We start from the raw sequence: 23,634 nt of genomic DNA, 5'->3' as shown, positions 1-23,634 counted from the left end.
TTGCTTCAAACCAAAGAGATTTTAATGGCTCTTGTTTCTTCCTCAGCGCCCTAATAGGGGTGGTCTCGCACATGCTCCATAATTGCCTTCAAGCCAAGCCAGGTCTCCTCAGCTGTAGGAAGGATCTGATGGGCTGGCAAGAGGAAGCCATAGCGCCCTGTGTCTCTCAGTTCAAAGGCAAATGAGTACTTGATGCCGCAATCATAGGACCAGTCAATGCTTCCTCCACTGGCTTGGTCTGAAGGGCAAATGAGAATGAAGTTTAGATACACGACTCCCACCAGCCTTCACAGCAATGGAACCTCTATATTAAATTCTACCTTCATAGGTAAGCCAGGCCCCTAGGTGTGAACTGTAAGAGGGGGAAGAGTTTAGTAGAGGATCACATTTATGAAAAAATACAATAATTTGAAAAGCAAAAGGTGTTATTCAATGGACACTGAACTGAGCCTTCCTTTGGTGTTCTTAGGAGCCTCTGGTTTTACCCATGCCATCCTAAGTGGCCTCTTCTCCACCTTAAGTAGGCCACACCACTTCCTTCTTTAGAAGGTACAGACATGGTTTTCTCTCGTGGGAGTGGAGGGATTATAAATGCAGTAAGAGGTTCGGTCCCTATCTTCAGGGGACTTTCAGCATTAAGGGTGGGGCAGGCTCTGCACTGCTACCAAGTCGCATGTCCGGCACCTCTGTGTGGTGGGTTCAGCCAACACAGTAATGTGCACCTGAGATCTGTGTGCCTGCTGATGTGACAGATGATGAAGGAAGATGGCATTAACCTACGAGTCAGTCATGACTCAGAAAAGCCTAGCAATGGACCAGCCCTGTGGCCCCTCTCAGGAAGGGCAGCTAGAGGTCACAGGAGGACTTGGCGAGGGCACAGATGGTGGAAGAATTGAGCTGGAAAGACCAGGGAGGTTGTACCAGAAAAGAATAGGGCTAGAGGTTAATATTGTAAATTAATATTGTCAACTCCCATGAGTTTTGTCTTTGCCTTCACCCAGCAGAGCAGCTTGGAAATTAATGCCTGGTAAATAATAAATACTAAATGGTTGCTGATTTGAACTGAATCTTCCCTGGACCAAAATTACCCACTCACACCTTTTGGTGTGGCTATGTGACACGGCCAACCACACTAAGAGGTCCACTGTAGACAGAATACTGGCCTCAGATAAAATCCCAACCCTATAAATCATTATCTGGGTGACCTAAACTAAGTCATTTATTTCCAGATGCTTCACCTGTTACATAGGGATGATATTACTACTTGTTTCACAGGGCAGTGAGAATTAAATAGCATAATGGTTGTGATGACACTAGTTGGCTGTGTCCTCAATGTGCTAGGCTCTATGTTAAACTGGTCCATGAATCTCTAGGTAGGTACTAACATTATTCCCATTTTACAGATGAGGAAACTGAGATTAAGAGATTAAGTGGCAAGGTGTCGTGGCTCTCTGCCAACACTTAGGGGACCAAGGCAGGAGGATCACTTGAGCCTAGGAGTTTGAGACCAGCCTGGGCAACATAGTGAGACCCTGTCTCTACAAAAAAAAAATTTTTTTTAATGAGCTGGGTGTGGTATCACATGCCTGTGGTCCCAGCTACTCAGGAGGCTGAGGTGGGAGGGCTGCTGGAGCCCAGGAGGTCCAGGCTACAGTGAGCCATGATCCTGCCACTGTACTCCAGCCTGGGCAGCAGAGTGAGACCCTGTCTCTAAAAAAATAAATAAAACAATAAAATAAAAACAGAGCTATTAAGTGAAGGAGCTAGGATAACGTATGTAGAATAAGCATTCAATAAATGTCAGTTATGTTCATAACTATCATTGTCAATAAATGACCAGGATGCAATCAAAAAAGTTAGGCCACATTAAGGATTGGAGTTACCCGTGGGAGAGCATTCACCAGGAAACGAACAATCGACGTTTATATAGTACTTTAGAATTAGGGAACACTTGCATTCCACATATCTTTTGAACCTCTCAACAACCTATTTCACAGATGAAGAAACCAAGGGAGAATAAGTGACTGGACCATGGCTACTTCGTTCCAAAGCGGCAGTGCTATAACTCAAACCCGGGGCTCTGTACCCAAGCCCTGTGTTCTCTCCCCCCTATGCCTGTCTGAGAAAGAATTCAAAGAACAACTTCTGGGCCAGGTATAGTGGCTCATGCCTGTAATCCCAGCACTTAGGGAGGCCAAGGTGGGCGAATCACCTGAGGTTAGGAGTTCAAGACCAGCCTGGCCAACATGGTGAAACCCCACCTCTACTAAAAATACAAATTAGCCAGGCATGGTGGTGCGTGCCTGTAATCCCAGCTACTCAGGGGAGTTAAGGCAGGAGAATTGCTTGAACCTGGGAGGTGGAGGCTGCAGTGAGCCAAGATCGCCCCATTGCACTCCAGCCTGGTGACAGAGCAAGACTCTGTTTCAAAAAAAAAAAAAATAATTAAAAAAAAAAAAAGAACAACTTCTGAACCAAACACCTACTGTAGCACAGCTCCTCAAAGCCCCTTCCAGATGGGAAGCTGCCCAGGAAATACCTCACCCACTACAACCATATGGACACCTTTTGCGTGGAGTGAGGCAGGTGTTCTGCCCCGAGCTGCATACTGGCCCGGGGCAGGAAGCAAAAAGTGCTGAATTCAAACTAGTGCTTAGAGGCAGAACTTGTCCCAGCTGGAATGAGGCCAGGATAAGAGTCAGCTGTGGACAATGATGCAGCTAGAACTTGCCGGGCCATTCACAGTCGGGCTCCAGAAGATCATACAGCAAATCCTACACCTGTCCAATATCTGCTTATTGGAAATAGCTTCCATTTCTGTGACCTCACCAAAGAAAACATAGTAAACGTCAGCTTCCAAGGTCTATCTTACTAGTAAATACCTCCAGATAAGATGGATGAAAAGCTAGATTCCTTGTAATAAAATAGCTGAGACCTATGTAGGGGTCTCGGGGATACACGATGCTATTCGGCTGAGACTCTGAACTCCAGCCTCCACTCAAAAGCTGCCAAGCAAAGGCACTCATTCCTCAGTCTTAAGCTGCCATCATGTCTCAAGCTGGGTCCATCCTCTGTCCCCACTGCCACCACTCAGAAGGCCCTTCTCCCTGGGGGTATCGCTGATCAAAGTGAGGACAATCCCATGTAGAACATGGTTAAAAAGGTCTCAGCAACTGTAAGCAAACCAGTCTTCCCAGAGAACTGCCTTAAAAATATGTAACAAGCCGGGCGCGGTGGCTCACGCCTGTAATCCCAGCACTTTGGGAGGCCGAGGTGGGTGGATCACAAGGTCAGGAGATCGAGACCACGGTGAAACCCCGTCTCTACTAAAAATACAAAAAATTAGCCGGGCGCGGTGGCGGGCACCTGTAGTCCCAGCTACTCGGGAGGCTGAGGCAGGAGAATGGCGTAAACCCAGGAGGCAGAGCTTGCAGTGAGCCGAGATCACGCCACTGCACTCCAGCCTGGGCGACAGAGCGAGACTCCGTCTCAAAAAACAAAAAACAAAAAACAAAAGACAAAAAAATATATATATATATGTAACAAGAGGCCGGGCGTGGTGCCTCATCCCTGTAATCCCAGCATTTTGGAAGGCTGAGGAGGGCAGATCACGAGGTCAGGAGTTTGAGACCAGCCTGACCGATATGGTGAAACTCTATCTCTACTAAAAATACAAAAATTAGCAGGCATGGTGGCGCGCGCCTGTAATCCCAGCTACTCGGGAGGCTGAGGCAGGAGAATTGCTTGAACCCAGGAGGAGGAGGGTGCAGTGAGCCAAGATCACGCCATTGCACTCCAGCCTGGGTGACAGAGCAAGATTCCATCTCAAAAAAAAAACAAAAAGTAACATGAGCGCCAAAGCTGTTCATTCCAATTAACTTGACAATCTTGCCTCAGGAATATACTCCAAAAAGATCATCTAAGAGAAAAAGGAGTTTATACAAACATGTTTATAGTAGCACTATTTAGCAAAAAGATGAAACAATCCAAAGACTCAGTAATTGGGATATAGCAACATCATGGAATAACAAAAAACTAGAATGTAAATTCATAAAACTATACAGGAAATGATGTTAATTTTAAAAAGCTGAACATATCGGTAATCCCAGCACTTTGGGAGGCCAAGGTGGGTAGATCGCTTGAGGCCAGGAGTTCAACACCAGCCCGGCCAACATGTCAAAACCCCATCTATACTAAAAATACAAAAATTAGCCTGGCATGGTGGCACACACCTGTAATCTCAGCTACTTGGGAATCTGAGGCAGGAGAATCTCTTGAAGCCAGGAGGCAGAGGTGGGAGTGAGCCAAGATTGCACCACTGCACTCCAGCCTGGGTGACAGAGCGAGACTCTGTTTCAAAAAAAGAAAACCATGACTAGCAAGGGTGCATTCCCATGATTCCCGCCATCACCCCTCCTATGGCTGTGGCTGCATCCAAGCCCACAACACATCCAAAGACATGCTTCTCTCATTCCATCCTGAGCCATAACTTCTGCCCACCTCTGCCTGTCCTCCTTTCCCCAGCTCTGGAACCTCACTGCACTGGTCATTTCTTCTCTCTCCTGTATCTTCCACTTCTCCCTCTTTATTTGTTCTTTCCCACAGTCAATAAATACATCTCTTATCTCAAAAAGAAAAAAGGCTTCCATTCTGCTCTCCTTCCCTTATCCACTCTTCTGAAACTGCTCTGGGTAAAGGTCACCAGTAAACTAGTGATGAAAATTCAGCGGAAAATGTCCTGTCCTTATCTTAGTTGACTTTTCATGGCCTTCACCATTGTTGACCACCGCCTCCTTTTCAATAATTACTTTTCCCCTGCTTTCTGACATCCAGGGTTCTCTGCCTTTCTGCCTAGACTTGCTGCTAACCCCTTCTGCGGCTTAACACCTTGCTCCCTGCTTTGCCCAGGGTTCCTCTCACTCCAAATGTTCTCCCTGCTCTACTGGTCCAACCACCTGCTCTATACCAACTCTTCCCAAATCTCTCTCTCCACAGAATCCCAGGGCATATAGTCCAAAACCTACAGACCATCTCCATTTGAATACCCTACAAGGAGCTCAGCCTCAATATGTCCACAGTTGAACTCATTATCTTTGCGATCTCACCCCTCTTTCACCTTCCTGGACTTCTCCCTCAGTGACTGGCACCACTCAATGACTTTCAGTGAGGATCTCTCCCCATCCAATAAATGACAAAACTTCTTGGCTTTACCTCCTAAATCCCTTCCATCGTCACTGGCCCTGCTGTAGTTTGGGCCATCGTCTCTCACCTGAACTCCTCCTCCTCTTCCTATGGGATGTCTCTACTGCAGTCCCCCATCACTCCATCCACACTGCTGCTATGTTTTAGCTAAACACAATGCCTCAATTCCCTCACCGTCCTGCTGAAAACCCCCCAATGGCTTTTAGAATCCTCTGGGTTAAACCTAAACTCCTTACCATGGCACACAAAACCCTGAACTTCCCCAGCTCCCTTTCTCCCTCTTTCATTTCAGCAATCTCAACCTCCTTGTAGCTCCCAGAACTCATCATGCAGTTTTATACTTCTATGCCTTTGCATATGCTGTTGACTGTGAGAATGCCCCATCCTTTTTCTCCTTCTCTATCTTCCTGGTGATCAGTCTTTACAACCCTACCCTCTTCCTACATGAAGTTTTTCTGCTTCCATCAAATCCCCCGACTTTCTCATACTTCTGTACCATGTATACCCTACTATTGCACACATAATACAAAAGCTCACTTGCCTTCCTGTTCATCTCTTCTATTAAAGAGTTCTTTGAGGGCACATTATGTCTCCAGTGCTTGGCATAATGCTTAACATATAATAGATGCTTAATTTAAAAGTCTGTTAAGCAGAATGGGTGGTCAGGCGTGGTGGCTCACGTCTGTAATCCTGGCACTTTGGGAGGCAGAGGCGGACAGATCACCTGAGGTCAGGAGTTTGAGACCAGCCTGGCCAACATGGTGAAACCCTCTCTCTACTAAAAATACAAATAAATAAATAATAAATAAATTAGCTGGGTGTGGTGGCGGGTGCCTGTAATCCCAGCTACTCCAGAGGCTGAGGCACAAGAATCCCTTGAACCTGGGAGGTAGAGATTGCAGTGAGCCAAGATGGTGCTACTGCACTCCAACCTGGGTGACAGAGCAAAACTCCATCTCCAAAAAACAACAACAACAACAACAACAACAGAATGGGTGCCTATTAAAGGCATTGGTTTCCAAAGGATCCTTCGGCATGGAAGCACTAGGGAACTCCTGGGCATGGAACTGTGTGGTCCTGAGTTTCCAGCTTTGTCCATAAGGAAGGGACCGTGCCTTTGAAGGACTCAGAACCTGCACAAGCATGCTCTGAGATTTCCCAAAGCACTGTAGTCGCTTCTTGTTTTTATCTCAATCCATTGGGGAAGAGGAGGGCCTAGAAAGTCTGATGGCAGGCTCCCTAGACTTATTCCTCACACTGCCGCTATTCCTGACTTCTCCTCCATCTTCACATACTCTGCATCAACACATGCCTGCCAACAGAGTCTATCCACAGAACCACCTGGGTCCTCTTCAAGAGTCGCACCCATTCTGTCCCCACAGTCCATGGAATTCTAAGAGCATGACCCCTCTTAGCCAGGAAAGGGAAGATAATAAAACAGCCAGGTCTTAGGCCAGGCACAGTGGCTCATGCCTGTAATCCCAGCACTTTGGGAGGCCGAGGTGGGCAGATCACCTGAGGTCAGGAGTTCGAGATCAGCCTGACCAATATAGTGAAACTCCGTCTCTATTAAAAATACAAAAATTAGCTGGGCATGGTGGCACACACCTGTAGTCCCAGCTACTTGGGAGGCTAAGACAGGAGAAGTGCTTGAACCCAGGAGGTGGAGGTTGCAGTGAGCCGAGATCATCCCACTGCATTCCAGCCTGGGCAACTGAGTGAGACTCCATCTCAAAAAAACAAAACAAAAAAAAAAAAAAAAAAAAAAAAACCAGAGCCAGGCCTTGATAAAGGCTCATTTTTAGATAAAGAAATTCTACAGAATGAGAGTGAGCTGTAAGGATCTGAACAAGCACAGGAGAGGGCACAAAACATATACTTAGGGAGTCCTTTGTTCCAGCCATCACACAGTAAGTATCTCATGGAAGAGACTAGATTCACTGAGGGAAATTGGGGAAGTTTGGGTTCCATGCATGAAGACCTATCCCTTTCAAATAAAGGCATGTAAAAGTTTTGGCCCAAACTCACACAGTGCCTGCCATCTTAATGGGTCATTTGTAAAAACTTCCAGCACACTGGATACTTACAGATGACAGAGCAGATTGGTCCCACTTTGTACTTGGTGCCATGCAGGCTTGTCAGAGATTGGGCAGCCTTTTGGGCCACTTCACTCTAGAGTAAGAGAACCAAAGAAAGGTAGACAGATAACACTTGTCTCTTGGGAGATCAGCTGCCCAACAGCAGAACATAGAATGCTCTAACTTAATGCTCCAGTTAATTGAGGTGAAGGCACAATACCCTTTTTATTTCAACCATTTTCACTGAGAAGTAAGCACAAGTTCACTTCTATTGGCTTTGAAAACACAACATGAAGGTCCTCATTGTCTATTTGATCATCCTGGTGTTTGCAACACTCACGGATTCATTATTTTGCCACCAGTTCTCCCTGGTGAGAGGTGTGGCTAGAAATAGGGTAGATTTAAGGGGTCTAAAGAGAATGTGGACTGACCCCAGGACATATGTGGGAAGCTGACTTTTCTTTTACTAGATCCCTACATTGGCTTATTTCCCTGTGGCTGTCTCTTTTTCCAAGAAGTAGAGCTCAGAAAAATATTTTCCATTATTTGAGGCTTCCAATTTTGACTGATTGAGGCTTTACTGTCCTTGTCAGGGATAAATGTAAGGTCTTGAACTTGGGTCCAGGAAAACAACTGTACGATTACCAGATGGGGGAAAGCTGGCGTGGTCGAATCCTTGGAGAGCCTGGGGGTTACTCTTGTCAATGAGCCCGACATGAGTCAACATTACAGGGCTACGGCCAAAAAACTAATGTGATCCTCAACTGAATTTGCAGAAGTGCACGGTCTGGCTGAGGGTAGTTATGGTCACACTCTGCTCTGTGCTGGGTAACCCACAACATACATTTCACATTCACTTCTGGGAGCTACCTGCTATAGTTTGGATGTTTATTTCCCTCAAGCCCCATGTTTAAATCTCATCCCCAATACTGGCGGCAAGGCCTAATGGGAGGTGTTTGGATCATGAGGATAGATCTCTCATGAATGGCTTGGTGCAGTCCTCACAGTTAGGAGTGAGTACTTGCTCTATTAGTTCCCTCGAAAGCTGGTTGTTAAAAAGAGTCCGGCACCTCTCCACTCTCTCTTGCTTCCTCTCTCACCGTGTGATCTCTGCACCATACCAGCTCCCATTTGCCTTCTATGAGTGGGAAGCAGCCTGAAGCTCTCACCAGATGCCCAATCTTCCAGCCAGCAGAATCATAATCCAAATAAAACTTTTTCCTTAATAAATTACCCAGTCTTATATATTTCTTTACAGCAATGCAAACAGATTAAGACACCACCCTTGAAGAAGTATATTCAGAAAACAACAACCAGAATAGTAAGGGAACTTGAGCCCATAATACGAATGCTTGAAGGAATTGAGGTTATTTAGAAGAAATAAGAGCTAGAAGAAGCAGGCTGGTGGTCTTCAAGTAATAGTGGATTCACCTCTTAAAGGGAAATAAGCTTGCTCAGTAGAACCAGATGATAAACCAGGGCTGATGGGTGAAAAACACAGAGATTTCGCTCTCCATAAAGAAGAACACTAACAACCTAACAACCTTCCCCGACAGAATAGGCTCCCTTGAAGGCAGGAAGCCATCTAATCATAGCCTAGATTGACTATCTGCGAGAGGTTTGAGCACCAGGTTTAGATAATTTAAGGTCATCTAGGTCTTAAAAAAGAACATTTTAGAACATTCTTTTTCCCTGATATGACCTTGAATGGTAATACTCACCATCAAAACCTCACAGAGCTCAAATCTAACTGATGAGATGAAAGGCACACTTGAATGGGAATAATATAGCCTACTTCTGTGTGGGGCTGCCGACAATAATCTACTCGAAGGTAAATTGACAAAAGGGTTCCAATTCTGGGCTTATTTCTAACATATGGGTTTCACAAATCCAGCCTAAAAGCCAAATTGGAAATATTTGCACATTCTTTTTAGCTGGGGATAGCTCTTGCTCAATTGTGAACAGCCTCCTGAGATGTCACCATCTGATCTAAGGCTGGGGCCAGTTGGCTTATTCCTGAAACAGGAAGGGTGACAGAAGGTATCAAGTTAGGGAAGTGAGTGTTTTACCCCCAACATCATACACCAGTGCATCATCATGGTAGATCATAGAGCCAAAGTCCCCAGAAAAGTATAAGACAAGTTGCTGAGAAGCAGAATTGCTCAGCTTAGAGCATTTGACTACCAATCCAAGAGTCTCATATCCAAATCTGAGGGCTTTTTCCCCCATATGCAACGGAATAGCATGTTCTGGGAATCTATGCTCAAACCAGGCTGCTGCTCATCTAGATTAAGGTAACAATAACTTCATGAATTCTATTTCCCAAAGAAACTTAGTTTAGTAAAGTTCAAAACCAGTCTTTCAAACCTTTGGCTGCATATCATAATTTTCTCTGTGTCTGACTTTATGTCTCATTCATCGTTATAATGGTACACCTCCACCTCAGGGCATGACTTTATGCCTGAGACTTACTTGACCACACAACACACGTTTGTTGCTGGGCTGAAATTAAGTTTCAGAAACTCACCAGCTCATCAGAGTTATCTGGCTTGGTACATTTGTACCCGTAGGGGAACATCAGCAGCTGGGAATAGCTGTGGAGGGTAATGAAGGCCTTGACTTTTCCATGACTCTTGATGAAGTCCACTATGGATTTCACTTCAACTTCAGAGTTGGCACTGGGTCCATGGTATGAATCAGAGCAAGGGTTGCTGCTGGCTCCAGGTCCTGGGGAGATGCAGAAGTAGCCCAGTGAGGACAGCGAGCTCTAAGAAGACACTGTAGGGAGGAGGTCACCATGCATCACTAATTTTCTCCTCTGGAAGTCAGGGCAAGATTGTCATTGTGTTAGATCAAGTGTCTTCCAAAGGTTATAGTCAGAAAGCCTAACTGAAGTGATTCTGGACACATCTCTTCTTCAAAAAATATGGTTTCTCTATACAGTAGAAAGAGCCATCTAATTAGATCATCTCCTCTCTGTAGGAGTTGTTGGAAGAAAAGCTAGATTTAATATTATAGATGGAATTCCTGCATTGGGTGGGAGTTTAGCAAGTTCATTTTCTGGGATCTCATCCAATTCTTAGAGTCCAAGAGTAGAAGATTCTATGCTCTGTAATTCCAAGGCACAAAGCCACAAATGCAAGGAACCTCTGACACCCTTTCTGCAGTGAGGAAATCATGACTACATTTGACAAGGCCACCTTTGGCCTTGATTGTCTCAGCAACTAGAGTGGTTCAAGACCCCTGAAATGGGTCCATTGTAGGCCTGGCCATTGTAGAGAAACTTCCAGGGGATGAGTAGGGGTTAGGACTCCCTAGGCTCCCCATGTGATACAGACAAAATGTCACCTTATTTTAAAATGATTTAATGAAAATAATATTGGGGAGGATTGACATTGAACTGTGGGCCATGGCTCAGTATTGTGCTTTATTTTTCCCCTACACTACAAAAAAAAAAAAAAAAGAACTGTAAAAGCAATGAATGAAGTTGCCACTCATCCGTATCCTGTAGCAGTTCTCTAATATGTCCTATCTTAGTTCCATAACTCTAATTAATTAATTTGTCTTACAAATACGTAGTGATTGCCTTCTGCGTTGCAGACACTGTGCTAGCTGTTAGGAATACGTCAGTGAAAAAGACACAGCTCCTGACTTCAATCTTATCATAGCCTAGTGAGGGGGAAAAATTTTTAATTCTATGGTTAGTGAGACATAAGGGGTTTTCTCCAGTGGCTGAGGGCATAAAGCAGCCCCTAACTAGCCTGCCACGGAACTCCAAAATGTAAGAGCTGTCACAAAGCCAGGGCAGCAAGCTCACATTTTATATTTGAATCTGTTTTGAAAGTCAGTTTCTTCATCCTGTGTGTACGTACTTCTTTTTAGTTTTCTTTCTCGAAGCATCCATAGATGATGTAATGCTTCTCCTTGGAATAGATCCTAACCCCCTCTAGTGGCTGGCTCAGGGCTTCCCGAGTCCTCCTGCCATTGCGCAAAGTCTTGCTCCGGCTGCACAGAAGGCTAACCGGGCAACAGCTTGTGGGAAAACCAAGATGTGAGACAAAATATATTAAATGCTGCTCAGTGCTCTGTGACAGCACTGTGCTCCTGTGAAGGGAATTTAGTTAAGTGTTTTTCAAAGAGGTTTTTAAATGGCTTAAATCCTGGATGGGCTTAGCCAGCTGATGCACTGCAGGGCCATCTGAACCAGTTTGTGGGCCAGACCACGGGTTGACCATCCCTGGGGGCAAGTCCCAGGGCTCACCTCCAAAACCTGCATCCCAGTTCCGGTTAGGATCCACACCAACACAGAGGCTTCCAGATACCTTGGACCGGGTCTTCCGCCACATACGATTCTTTCAGATTCCACCCAAAAAGCACATGGAAAAAAAGAAAGAGGGTCATTCAGCCTGATCAGAAGGTTCCTTGAGAATTCTGTCAGTTTCCCTAGTTCTCTGGGATACTCCTTTCCCTTGGTTGGGGCGGTGGTGGACAGTCCTCATACAGGTTCTGCTAGGAGTTTCTCTGCCATTTCACCAAAGTGAGACATGAATACACCCCCACCTCCTCAAATGAACCTGCCAAACACGTGTCATGGAACCCTAGTTCTGTCCAAGGCCAACAGCAACAACCAAAAGCAGAAGAGAGGGTTCTGTGATGAGACTATTTGGGGGAAAATATAGGGCTAACTTGGTAAACTTTCTTCAGAACTTCTAAGGATTGTTAATGCCTTGTTTTTTATGAACTTCTAAGAAACGGATATGGTGGGTGGTGTTTCCTAGACTTGACAATGGAACCCTTGATTCATATGGTATCTCATGGGATGAGTACTAGTATTAGTATGAGTTTCTTTGAAAATGTCTTTGAAAATGCTACTGTAGTTAGCTCTCTCTAAAAATAAACTTGAAGCTGTCATTCATTTTGAATATATGTGGGGTCACAGTTGCTACAATAGTGTATTGTAATGAGATTTTAAGGGGGAAAAACTACGTAACTCCTTTTAGTGATATTACGGAGGATTTCTCCCACAGATTTTAAGTAAAATGCTAGATGCACTGTACTGCCCACCTAAATCCTACTGCAATCTAATTGTCAGCAGGTAACATCCGCCTCCTCTTTTCTATCAATCCTAACACAAAAAACGCAGAGATAATTGGAACAAATCTCCTAGATGACTCACGGTGAACACTGAGCTCTAATAGCCCAGCCTAACAGCTGAAATAGGCTCTGGCTGAGGCAACATGTAAAGACATCATGCGTTGGAATAAGAAGTGATTATAACCACTTCTCTATCCCTCATTTCTGGGCGACTACTGAGAAATTAGGCGTTCCATTTAGAGTAAATCAAGAAAAGAACGATTACTTTTATTTTACTTTTGAAGTTCCTACATATCTCCTTAGGTCCTTGTTGAAGAAGGGAAAAAAATCCAGGCTTACTTTGGTTTGAGAGAACACGTATCCATCAGGGTTTGTGACTGGCAGGAGGAAGATATCCAGGGTGTCCAGAATGGAAGTGATGGATGGGTTCTTTCCATAATCAGAGGCAATCTGAGCAAAGACAAGATAGATGTCAACCTCACACACCCCTTTTGTCAGGAACACAGGACAGAATAGTAAGGGAGTGGTTTTTTTCCAGATGTGAACCGGGGATCACTATTGGTCAAGGAAAGTCTTCCAGGTACCCAGCAGTACGGTCTCCTGCAATGTTAATGTGTTGAATATGCTAGCGCCTATACTTTTACTTCTAGTCAGAATAATTTACTTCTATTGAGTAAAAAATCAGATCTCATGTATCTACTCTCTTTCAAAAGCAGTAACATTCTTCCTGTTCATTCCAGTGAGACATTTTGCAATACTGAGCAGTGATATATGTGACTTATGTGGACCTATGCACCAAAGAAATTTTGTCTGGTATTCCTTAATCCCCTACATGGGCTAACTTTCCAAAAGAACTCACAACAAACATCGGATTACTTAAATATGCAGAGACATTGCTAAAGACACAGAGAACCAGTTAAATTCCATTTGGGGAATTACATTTTTACTTGCCATCAACTGCAGTTGAGTTGAAGTTTCTGCCGGATTAAAATTTATTCATTTCCTGTGCTCAGCCATCCTAAGGCATTATTATTCAACTGTTAAATATCCATTTCATAATACCCTAAAGGTAACCGCATTTTAATTGAAGGGAAAAATGTATCAGTCGGTATGCACGTGGTTGCACATGCTTGAATGATCTGATGTGGATTGATTTCCTCTGCTCATGAATTAACATTCTGATTTATAGCATGTCATTTTTGAATTACTTAAGAAATACCAGACTAGGTCAGTCCCAGCCCCAGGTCCTGACTCTAATGCCAACAAACTTGTGGAAGACAGATCTTATTACACCTTACCTTCAAAATCAAATTTGGGAAATTTTCAGAACAACCCAAACACCCTTAGCCAACTCCACTTTGGATCTGTGGGTTCAACTCTTCTTGTACCTGTTTGTATTTTCCAGCTGACTCCCTTTCATGATTTTTTAAATTTCTAGTACATCACACCTCAGCCCTCAGGGTTCCAGGCAGCAAAGTGATTTTTCTCTAGTCGGTTCTTACGCTGAAATCTGGCTCCCAAGGGTCCTCCCTGGACACCCGTTCCATCTCTTTAGCTTACTGAGTCTTTTTTTTCCCCCTCTCTCTCACTCAACAGCAATCACCACATCGTGGTGTCTTTTAACAGAGCGCACAGTGGGCTGCCCAAGGGAAGGAGCCTGGGGTGCTGGATGGGGCAATATCAAAAAAGGCTGGATGGGTTCGTTGCCAGCCCGTGTGACAAGAGAAGGGTTTTGGCTGAGAGCGCCAGCCATCAGGACCACTGGGACTGTCATGGGTTTCAGTGGGCCTGACCCCAGAAAGGTAAAATAAGCGAGGAATGTTAGGCAAAATGACCTTATTTGCTGTCCAAAGTGCCGTAGCTTGTGTAACCCACTCTCGAGCATGGATCCCAGCATCCAGCCAGATAGCTGGCTTGTCTCCTCCGGTGCTGAACTGCAAAAGCAAGTGTGGCAATGTGAACGGCTCCACTGCCGTGGCACCTGGTTGCCTCCTCTCTACCCCAGATCATCTTTCTTTGTCCCTCTCTCTGTTCTTGATGTGATTAACAGAGAAGGAAATACAGACAGTGATGCTGTCGACTAACTCTCATTTAAGGAGAATTTTCTTTTGTCCCCTTCTTCGAATGCAAGTGTAAATGCAGACTGAGGGGCATAGACAATTCTCCTCCGATGTTTGTAAAAAATCGTTGTAGATAATGACAGGAAAATATCTTCATATGCTGAAAATTGGAAAAAAAATGGATTACAGGATTTCATTTTTATTTTTAAAGAAACTAGTTCACTTATATACCCACATACATATGAGAAAAAAGGAAAAGGAGAAGGAGGAAGAGAGAAAAGGAAAAAGAAAAGAAAAAAGTAGAAAAATATACAACAGATTGTTTTTTGTTTGTCTGTTTGTTTTTTTTGTTGAGACGGAGAACAGATTGTTAATAGCTATTATCCCATAGTTGTGGGATTAGAATTATGAGGATTTTTTTTCTTTTTTGTTTCTTTTGTTGCTCTATTTTCCAAATGTATGCAATAATAGTGTTTTATTATAAAAATGCTTGTGATAACCTTCTGAGACCTTCATAAAAACATGATAGCAAACCTCTGGAGGTACTTTCCAGAGTTTAAATTTTATGATCTAAGTGACTTAGTTTTATTTGAAATAGTGGCTTTGCCAATTGGATCAGTAAATGGGGAGGAAAAGATTATTTTTGCACCATCAACTTCTATCTCTGTGCTGCATTCTAAACACAGCAGATAAGGTAAATGAGAAATGCAAATCCTTGCTAAAAATTACAGTTCATGGGTTCTAAGAGTTTTAGTTAAAAGTGTTTTGTGCCTTTTCCTCTAAAGAGCTCAAACGTAAAAAGCAGGGAACTTTCAAAAACACAGTATCTTCCACCGCCGAACCACCCGGGAAAAGGGAAGGCCAGGGAAGACCACTGTGGAAGAGACTCTGGGGTTTTCTGACCAGTTGGTGGGCGGGGGGTGCGGGTAGAGGAAATAAAAAGAAAGAAGGGAGGTAAACATTAGCAAATGTATCCCTGTGGTATAAAGCAGGCAAATCACTCCTCTCAGGCCTGCTTTGGGAAAAACGCTCTGGAGAAATCCATCTGTCCCAGTTAGTCAGTTGGTTCCCAGCCATAACGTTTCCAAATTTAGCGAGGAGTTGTGACATTACCTCTTTTTGATTTTTTTTTTTCTCTTAACAAACTCTTTCTAGGAAATCTGGGGAAACAATTTTCACTGTTTTTGAGGACAAAGTGCAAAGCTTGAAATTATGTGCACAAAGACGGTCAGAGGTTACGAGATGGCGTCAAACCCTAACCTCTTTCGGTCTATATCCTTTTTCAAAAGATCTTCGTTCAGGGCATTTGTCTTTGCGGTTTAGGGTTTAGTTGTTCTGCATACGACCAGAACTCTTCTTTAAAAACTAAAAACAAAAAAAAAGAAAAAAGAAAAAGAAAAAGAAAAAATGCAGCTTAGGCAATTAGTGCTTTTTCTTTTTTAACTGGTGTGCTTGTGTGTGTGTGTGCGCGCGCGTATGTGTGTGTGTGTGTGTGTTTAAAGAGGAAAGAAAAAAAAAGAGAAGGGGAGGGGAGCCAGAGAACTCCCAGCTTGATGAATTACAGCCCCCAGCCCCCAACCTCCCCCGGCCCGCACCTCCCCCTTCCTCGGCTCCTATTGGCGCGTTTGCCCCGGTTCCCCGGGAGCTCATCTCTCAGGACGCGAGCATTAATTCACTCCTGCAGACCTGCGTCAGCTTGCGCAGGAACAGAGAGAAAAAAAAAAGAAGGGGGCGGGGGTGGGGGAGTGGATACTCAAAACCAGCAAGGACCGGTTAGGAGGAAAAAATAAAAAAATAAAAAAAGGAGCCGCTCTGTAGCACAAGCCGGGACTGTTGGCTAGCCTGGGAGGAGGGGGATTCTAGAAGCATCGAGAGGAAGAACCGCCCCTGCACCGTGTACCTTAAGCACGTTCAAAGGCCGCTTCTCAAAAGAAGAGCCAATATTCACTTTGCTCACTAGACCAGGGTACTCAGCCACGAGGTTATCCATTTCTTGGGAAATCTGAAATGTTTCAAGTCAATAAATAGACATTTGCGAGTGAACCATCTGTTGCATGAGATCTGATCCCCTGGTGATTTTCCCCATTCCCTTGGGACACAGCGGAGGGGGCAGCGCGGCTCGAGCTATAGGGTCGGAGGGTTTGGATCCAGCTGAGTGCTGCTGAGTCCATCGGCGTCTGCGGGGGCTGCAGTCCAGCCGGCCCTTTGCAGTTTTGTGCAAAGCAAAATGACACACTTCCCTGGGGTACCTGTGGCTTTTGGCGACCCCAGCCCTTTGGTGGGGTTTCTCGCCCTTGCTAGCAGAGGAAAACAAAAGGTAGTGCCCCCTCAACCCCAAAATGGATGTAGAGGCGATCGCTACAAAATGTCTTCCGTCTAAATCAGGCCGGGGGACGATGGGGTTTCTGCTGCAGACGCACTAAGGCCACCGGCTACTACAGCTCCTATTTTCAAGGCGACTGAAATTTTGTGCATCTGGGGAGCCCTAACTATGTCCCTTGCTGGGATTGAGACGTGTCCGGGTGCATTTGGAGAGCTAGCGGGAGGAAGTCAGTCCCTCCAGCTGTTGCCAGTATTTGCACTCCGTAGGAGACAGACATCAGTTTGTCTGGGAGGGAGGGAGGGCGTCTTGTTTGCTCCACTTCCTTTTCTTCCTTACTCTCTGTGCTGGTCCACAGTTCCCTATCTGAAACCCTTGAGGCCATATATATTTCAAATAAGATATTTTTTTCAGGGGAGAATTTTAGAAAGGTAATAGGAAATATATATTATGTATTACACATGGGACGTTGCTCCGTATTCAAACACATTAATATTTCTGGCAGTGAAACAAATGAGCAGTGAGGCAGTTCAGGTCAGATTTTGCTCCCAAATGAGTTTAGGTCAAATCAGCTTTTCCCATCAAATAAATTAGGAGAAAAAAAATGTTTAAAGCTTTTTGCATTTAAAAACTGCCAACTCGGAGACTTGGTGCCTACCAGATACCTCTTCTCTGGCTCTTTCCTACTCCCCATGCCACCCCTTAGCCCTACAACCACCATCCCCTCCGGCCCCTTTCCATCCCTCGACTCTTAAGTCATTGCAGATAGATTCCCGTGGGCCTGGAGAAGGGCTCTGTGTTACAGAGGTAAATGCAGCACTGCCCAGGATCCCCACAGCAGCATGGAGCAGCCGATGCAGGAAGGGGATAGTCTCCACAGAAACAACAAAGCCCAGGAAAGACAGCAGAGACTCCATGAGGGTTTGCTGCCATGAGGTCTTACAGAGCACATTCCTGGGAGGCAGAAGAATAGGATCTGGAGGCAGGGAACCTAAGGCCAATTCAGGCTGACTCCCTAGAACTACATCAAAAAGCAAACCCCAACTTTCTATGCCCAAGTAACAAAAGGACCAGGGGCTACTCCCTTTGCACCTACCCCCCCCTCCTCTTTCTGGCGTGGCAGATGAAAAATTGAAACTACCTCTAATTGGTCCCCTCCCGCAACGAGTCAGGTTGGTTGCAAGCCAAGTCTTCATTTGCGTAGGAGTATAACTTTGTAACTTCACTTCAGCCTCTGACTGGCTGCTTTCTGCAACCAATCAGACTGATCGAAGGCTACTACTGTATTTACATAGGGCGTACACCAAGTAACCAATGGGAAACCTCTAAAGGGTATTTAAATCCCAGAAAATTCCGTAATGGGTTTTTGGGCCCCTATGCTCGGGCTGCTCCCCACCTGTGGAGTATACTTTTGTTTTCAGTAAATATCTGCTTTTGTTGCTTCATTCCTTCCTTGTTTTGTTTGTGCGTTTTTTCCAATTCTTTGTTCAAGACGCCAAGAACCTGGACACCCTCCACCAGTAACACTTGGATGGAAGTCAGAGGCGTCAAAGGTGGTCCCTGATTCCATCATCGGTGGCAGCCCGGAAGCACAGCTTTCACTTGGCTTTGTGTCCCCATTGCATCGTCAGTGGCAGCCATGATGGCTTCCCTGGCTTTGTGGGCAGCACAGGTCAGAAGTCAGCAACGGGGCTTAGAGCAAGATCACCAGCCTGAGGGGTCTGCTTGTGGGTACCCTTTAGACACTCCACAGTGGGTGGCCGTTGAGATGAGCAAGTGGACTTCAGCTCCTACAGTAAGCAAGAGTGGGTGCGAAGCCAGTGACACTGGTACTGGCTGTGAAATCCTAGGGAAACTTAGAGAAATTAGAAAATAATAGAAGAATAATTTCTAGGCCATTAAGTCACCACGTGGAAGTATGAGCTTTATCCCTAGATATGGCCCCTCTGTAATGTTCATTTTGAAACACCTACCTCTTCCAGGGTATGGTAGGCACCAAAATTGAAGTTACCACTCCGTTCTCTTCTCCTGTTAAAAAGCATTTCTTCATTCTCTTTGTCCAACAGGACCTAAGATAAAACAATTCTATCTATGATTGGTTTACAGCAATGTATTTCAGTCTGTAGTTGTGAAGGAAAGGGTAACACTCGGGTCCCCAGTATCAAGCTTTCCTCTTCTTGTCCTGTAGGCTTTGAGGTCATGACTTTCCCTTATTCTGGCCCCACTGTGAAAGGGGATGGAGCATTAATGGGACTTCCTACCAGCCAGATGCTGCAGGTGTGCCAGGGTGGATTTGCAAGCATGGTCTTATGGCTCATCTTACCTTTCTGGGAGCTCAGGGCCTGAGTTAACCTCTAAACAAAAACTAAATCAGGCTAGACTTGGTGGCTCACTCCTGTAATCCCAGCACTTTGAGAGGCCGAGGCGGGTGGATCACTTGAGGTCAGGAGTCTGAGATCAGCCTGGGCAACATAGTGAAACCCCGCCTCTACTAAAAATACAAAAATTAGCTGGGTGTGGTGGTGCATGCCTGTAGTCCCAGCTACTCAAGAGGCTGAGGCTGGAGAATCACTTGAGCCTGGGTGGCAGAGGTTGCAGTGAGCCGAGATTGTGCCACTGCACTCCAACCTGGGTGACAGAGTGAGACTCCTTCTTTTCCTTCTTCTGCCTAACACCCTTTGGTTTGTACTTCATATTTCATGCTGTAGCCTCTCTTTTGCCGTTTCCCTTAAATTCTTTGTTACAATATTCTGCATGTATTCTGCATGTGCCAAATTCAAAAAAGAGAAAGACAGTGCCCTCCTACCCACCTTGCAAGGGGAGCCCAGACTGCTGGAAGGTCCTAGTGGTACCCACAGGTCCCTTCCCTGCAGAGAGTACTCAAGCATGAAAGAAGATGGAACTGAACTGACGTTCATGTGGCCCAGCAAGCTGCAGGAAGGTGAGTCCGTGGCATAATTACCTGCACATCTTCAATCATGATGGAATAGGCAATTCCCTGGGACTCCAAGAATGCTTTGACTGCCTGAACGCTGACAAAGGGAACTCGGATGTGGGCTGTCTCCCCTGGGGTGCTGGGTGATCTCCAAAAATCAAGCTGAAAGGGATAAAAGTCCAAGCCAAGGCAATGAATGGGCTATTCTGGGGAATGGACAGTTCAGCACTGATGGATTTCTGGAAATCAATTTGCATCAATTTTATCTTGAGCCCACAAGTTTTGGAATCATTGTGAAATCACTATGATATTGCAACAACGGCGTTTAAACATCCATGTGTCAGCAAATCCATTATATTGTTTCCTCTGCCCCTATGGCTAGATATTAAAACTGGCAGAAGGAAAAGATTATTAATACGATGGCAGTTTTTTTAAGCTGGGATTCTAGTGATCCAATTCATTTAATAATAGGATATAAATACTATAAATTATTTTACAAGGGAAATATGCACTAAGGGTGCTTAATTTTTGAAAGTAACTTTCACATTTGATATCTCCTTTCGTTCTTACAATAAACCTGAGAGATAGAAGAATGATATATTTATCGCCATTACTCTGAATGAGAAAATGAGACACAGGGAAGGTAGGTGACTTGCCCGGTATCCTGTAGTTGGGACCAGAGCCCAGGTTTTCAGAAACCCAGCTGCATGAGTTAGCATTTCACACTATGTCATGGGAGTCAGAATACAGTCCAAAATAGATCTCAATCATGTTTCACAGTATTCATTCTGGGAACAGAAACTCGCACTAGATCAAATACCTGGAGATGTTCTTGAGCCTCCAATTGTAGCAGATTTTTAATTTGTTCTTCATTGCTTGGTACAATCTCAAGAACTTGGTCTCTAAAGAAAATTAACCACAAATGTGACCTTAAAAGCAAAACCTGGACACTTTCCTGTTGCTTTCTGCACCTGTTAGTCTCTGTGTATAACAGGTTAATGCAACGGTCAATAATCTCTGTGACAATCCAGAAGCTAATAAATAGTATACTAAACCCACATCGCCAGAATGAGAAGGTGATAGAATGGCATTATTTCTTCCCAGGAAATGTTATCTAAATAATAATGAAGAGGTGTACCTGCTCCTAGCAGGAAGCCTGCTGTTAAAGTTACCTTTCCCTTAGCTAATGAATCAAATAACACCTGCTGCTCGTGGAGTGTTAGCTTTTAATACTTGCCTGTTCCTGTTGTTCAGAAGTAAGTTTTTAAAAAGTGGAATAATTTGGTGCTTGTAAGAGGAAACAGTTCATATGTGGGTAGACCTAAGGGTTTGTTTTTAATGGTTTGGGGGGTTTTGTTTGTTCCTTGTTTTTGTCAACTGAAAATGTATCAAGGTTCTATCCCCAAACTCCATTTATGTGGCCCAAACATGGGACATGGCCAGAGATAGTTGGGACCTTGACAAATTATGTGCCGTGCCTCTCTTTATACACACACACACACACACACACACACACAGCCTTCATAGGGAATGAAGGGTGAACAGGAAAGAGAAATCTCAAAACAATCAAGCACATATCTTTACGAAGAGTTCCCTTGGTGACAGAGCTTCGCCTTCTAGCCTTTCTCCAAGTAGGCAGACTTCCTAAGTCATTGTCCCAACCATTTGTAAAGTGGGGAAGGAATCAATACAATGAACCATGTACAGGGACCAGAATATGGGTCTTCTGAAACCAAGCCCCATGCAATTTCCTACAAACTCCAGTGGAATACAGAAGTGATGGAACATGAGCTCTTTGAGGCTCGTCTGCCACAAATGGTCTGAAAATTCTTCCATTTAAGTCTCATTATTTTTGGTTAATGCATGGACTCCCAGGAGTCCTCCTTTAAAATGGGAAGGCACTGAGAAAAGTAATACAATAGGCTCATATTTCCTGGTGTGTGTTCTGAAGAATAGTAGTTCTTTGAGTTACTCAGAGACAGAAAGGAAGGAAGGAAGGAAGGAAGGAAGGAAGGAAGGAGAGAGAGAGAAGGAAAGAAAGAAAGAAAGAGAAAGAAAGAAAGAAAGAAAGAAAGAAAGAAAGAAAGAAAGAAAGAAAGAAAGAAAGAAAGGAAGGAAGGAAGGAAGGAAGGAAGGAAGGAAGGAAGGAAGGAAGGAAGGAAGGAAGGAAGGAAGGAAGGAAGGAAGGAAGGGAAAGAAAGAAAGAAAGAAAGAAAGAAAGAAAGAAAGAAAGAAAGAAAGAAAGAAAGAAAGAAAGCTGGAGGCAGTGGGTAGTTGATAATTTTAAAAAAGGGTACATGCTGCAACCTAGATCCCCTCTTATAGATTTATAATGCACACTGATTTAACCAAAGCTCCTAGAAATCCTATAGTTTGTTTAACCCTCTGATTCCCACATTTATTTGACCAGTGGCTTTTTGGAACCAAACTTATTTGACTGTTTTCTTAGTTCCCTGGACCACTCTTCAAAAAATGCTGCCTAAAGCCCTTCATAGAATCATGAAGCAAAGTACTTCGGAGCAAAGATGAGTCCTCCAAAGCCAGGAGAGGAGGAGTTGAGCTGAAATCTATAGCCCTGGCCTTTCTACTTCATGAGGTTCCACCGCCTAGATGCTGAATCTAAAGATCGGGGGGTAGGGGACAAGGGCTAGTGTGAATGGTAAAGCCCAGAAGAGCAGGAGGAGGTGGGAGAGTAGCCTTGACACCAGCTGAGTTACCTGAAACAAATGGCTACACAGCTGTATTTTCCTTGATGTCTATCAAGCCTACAGTCTGATCACTGGAGGGAAAAATGAGTAAGGACAGAGAGAAATAGGGTTATGTGTGTTCAGTTTTCCCTTTTGTCTTTCCCTTTAAGTGTCATTCATCTCTTTTTTGATCATCCACTCCTATTTTTCCCACTATCGACTTATCCCCAAATCTAAGAGAACTCTGAAAACACTGAACACTTATACCCATTTACTCTGTAACAATCAAAGCCTCCATCAATCAGGTAAGTAAAATTCAAAGAAGCACCAGAAAGCATAACTTACCCCACAAATGTTTCTAGACAGTAGATATGACCAAAAAGGGCACCAAAAAACAAAAACAGGATCGACCTCATGGCCATGGGTTTTCCTGGAATCCAGAATTCAGAGTCCTTCCTGAACTTTATTTATAGGGATGGCAGCTGAGGGTGATGTGCTGGCCCTCTGAGAACTCATGTGAATTCCCACATGAGAAAATTCCCACCTGCATGTGAAATTCTCAAGGTTGTAGACATCCACCTGTGTGATATCACCAATCTGTACATTTTCAGTTCCTAGGATAACAAACTTTGATGGAAAGAGACCAAAATTGCTAGAGCATACCAAGGGCAGTATAGGTATGATTGAGAACATAAAATGCCACTAGCTACCCTGCAATAGAAGCCAGATTAATAGACCTAGAGGTTAGTCTTTTCTGGGTCTCTGACAAAAAAAAAAGGCCAGAGCATTTATAGTAATTACTCAGGCATCCTGTCTATCACATTCCATTAGCTTACTCATTTGTTTATTTTTATAATGTTTACCTTGAAACACTGCAATCACTCAGTTCACATCTGCTGAGTGTCCCTGTAGATGTGACCCATTCCAATCCTCATTCTATATTAAAACAAAACAGAAGGCCTTTTAATATTCAATTTTGCACTGTCTCAAAAGTGATCCATCTGCATTTACACCAAATTGATATCCCTTTTTCTGTGCTTTTTCCCAAAATGAAAATGTCTTTCTGATGACATTTCCTATAACAAGCAACAATGAAGTTGCTTGTTATAAAAAGTATGAATTAAAAGGAAGTGTTTTCTTTAATCATCAATAATTCTTCCATCCAAAGAAAACCATTTGGCATATATCTTTAAAAATTTCTGGCCGGGCGCGGTGGCTCAAGCCTGTAATCCCAGCACTTTGGGAGGCCGAGGCGGGC

At 44.2% G+C, this 23,634-nt stretch overlaps 1 protein-coding gene across 1 annotated transcript; it reads right to left on the bottom strand.

Annotated features, from left to right (window-relative positions):
* Window positions 1–22,798, bottom strand: CPA2 (carboxypeptidase A2). Its single transcript, XM_005550763.3, has 11 exons — window positions 22,722–22,798; window positions 20,510–20,591; window positions 19,717–19,851; window positions 18,728–18,823; window positions 16,335–16,436; window positions 14,210–14,308; window positions 12,714–12,824; window positions 11,542–11,632; window positions 9,808–10,007; window positions 7,290–7,374; window positions 1–238 (listed from the first exon to the last, which is right to left on the bottom strand). Exons 1-11 carry the CDS (start codon window positions 22,796–22,798, stop codon window positions 51–53), a joined length of 1,266 nt encoding a protein of 421 aa, XP_005550820.2. The 3' UTR covers window positions 1–50.
* Window positions 22,799–23,634: the final 836 nt, after the last annotated feature.

Source organism: Macaca fascicularis, chromosome 3 (genome assembly GCF_037993035.2).
Source record: "Macaca fascicularis isolate 582-1 chromosome 3, T2T-MFA8v1.1".
Classification (NCBI taxonomy): Eukaryota; Metazoa; Chordata; class Mammalia; order Primates; family Cercopithecidae; genus Macaca; species Macaca fascicularis.
Note: the sequence above shows the minus strand (reverse complement) of the source record. Positions and strands in the feature narration are given on the sequence as shown.

Bases quoted from the DNA above. Each gene is read 5' to 3' on its own strand.
- CPA2 (XM_005550763.3), bottom strand. From the start codon at position 22,798: ATGGCCATGAGGTCGATCCTGTTTTTGTTTTTTGGTGCCCTTTTTGGT. The intron at 19,852-20,509 runs GTATTTGATCTA...TATCCCTTTCAG, and splicing joins AGGCTCAAGAACATCTCCAG to CTTGATTTTTGGAGATCACC. The intron at 18,824-19,716 runs GTAATTATGCCA...GTTTTATCTTAG, and splicing joins TCATGATTGAAGATGTGCAG to GTCCTGTTGGACAAAGAGAA.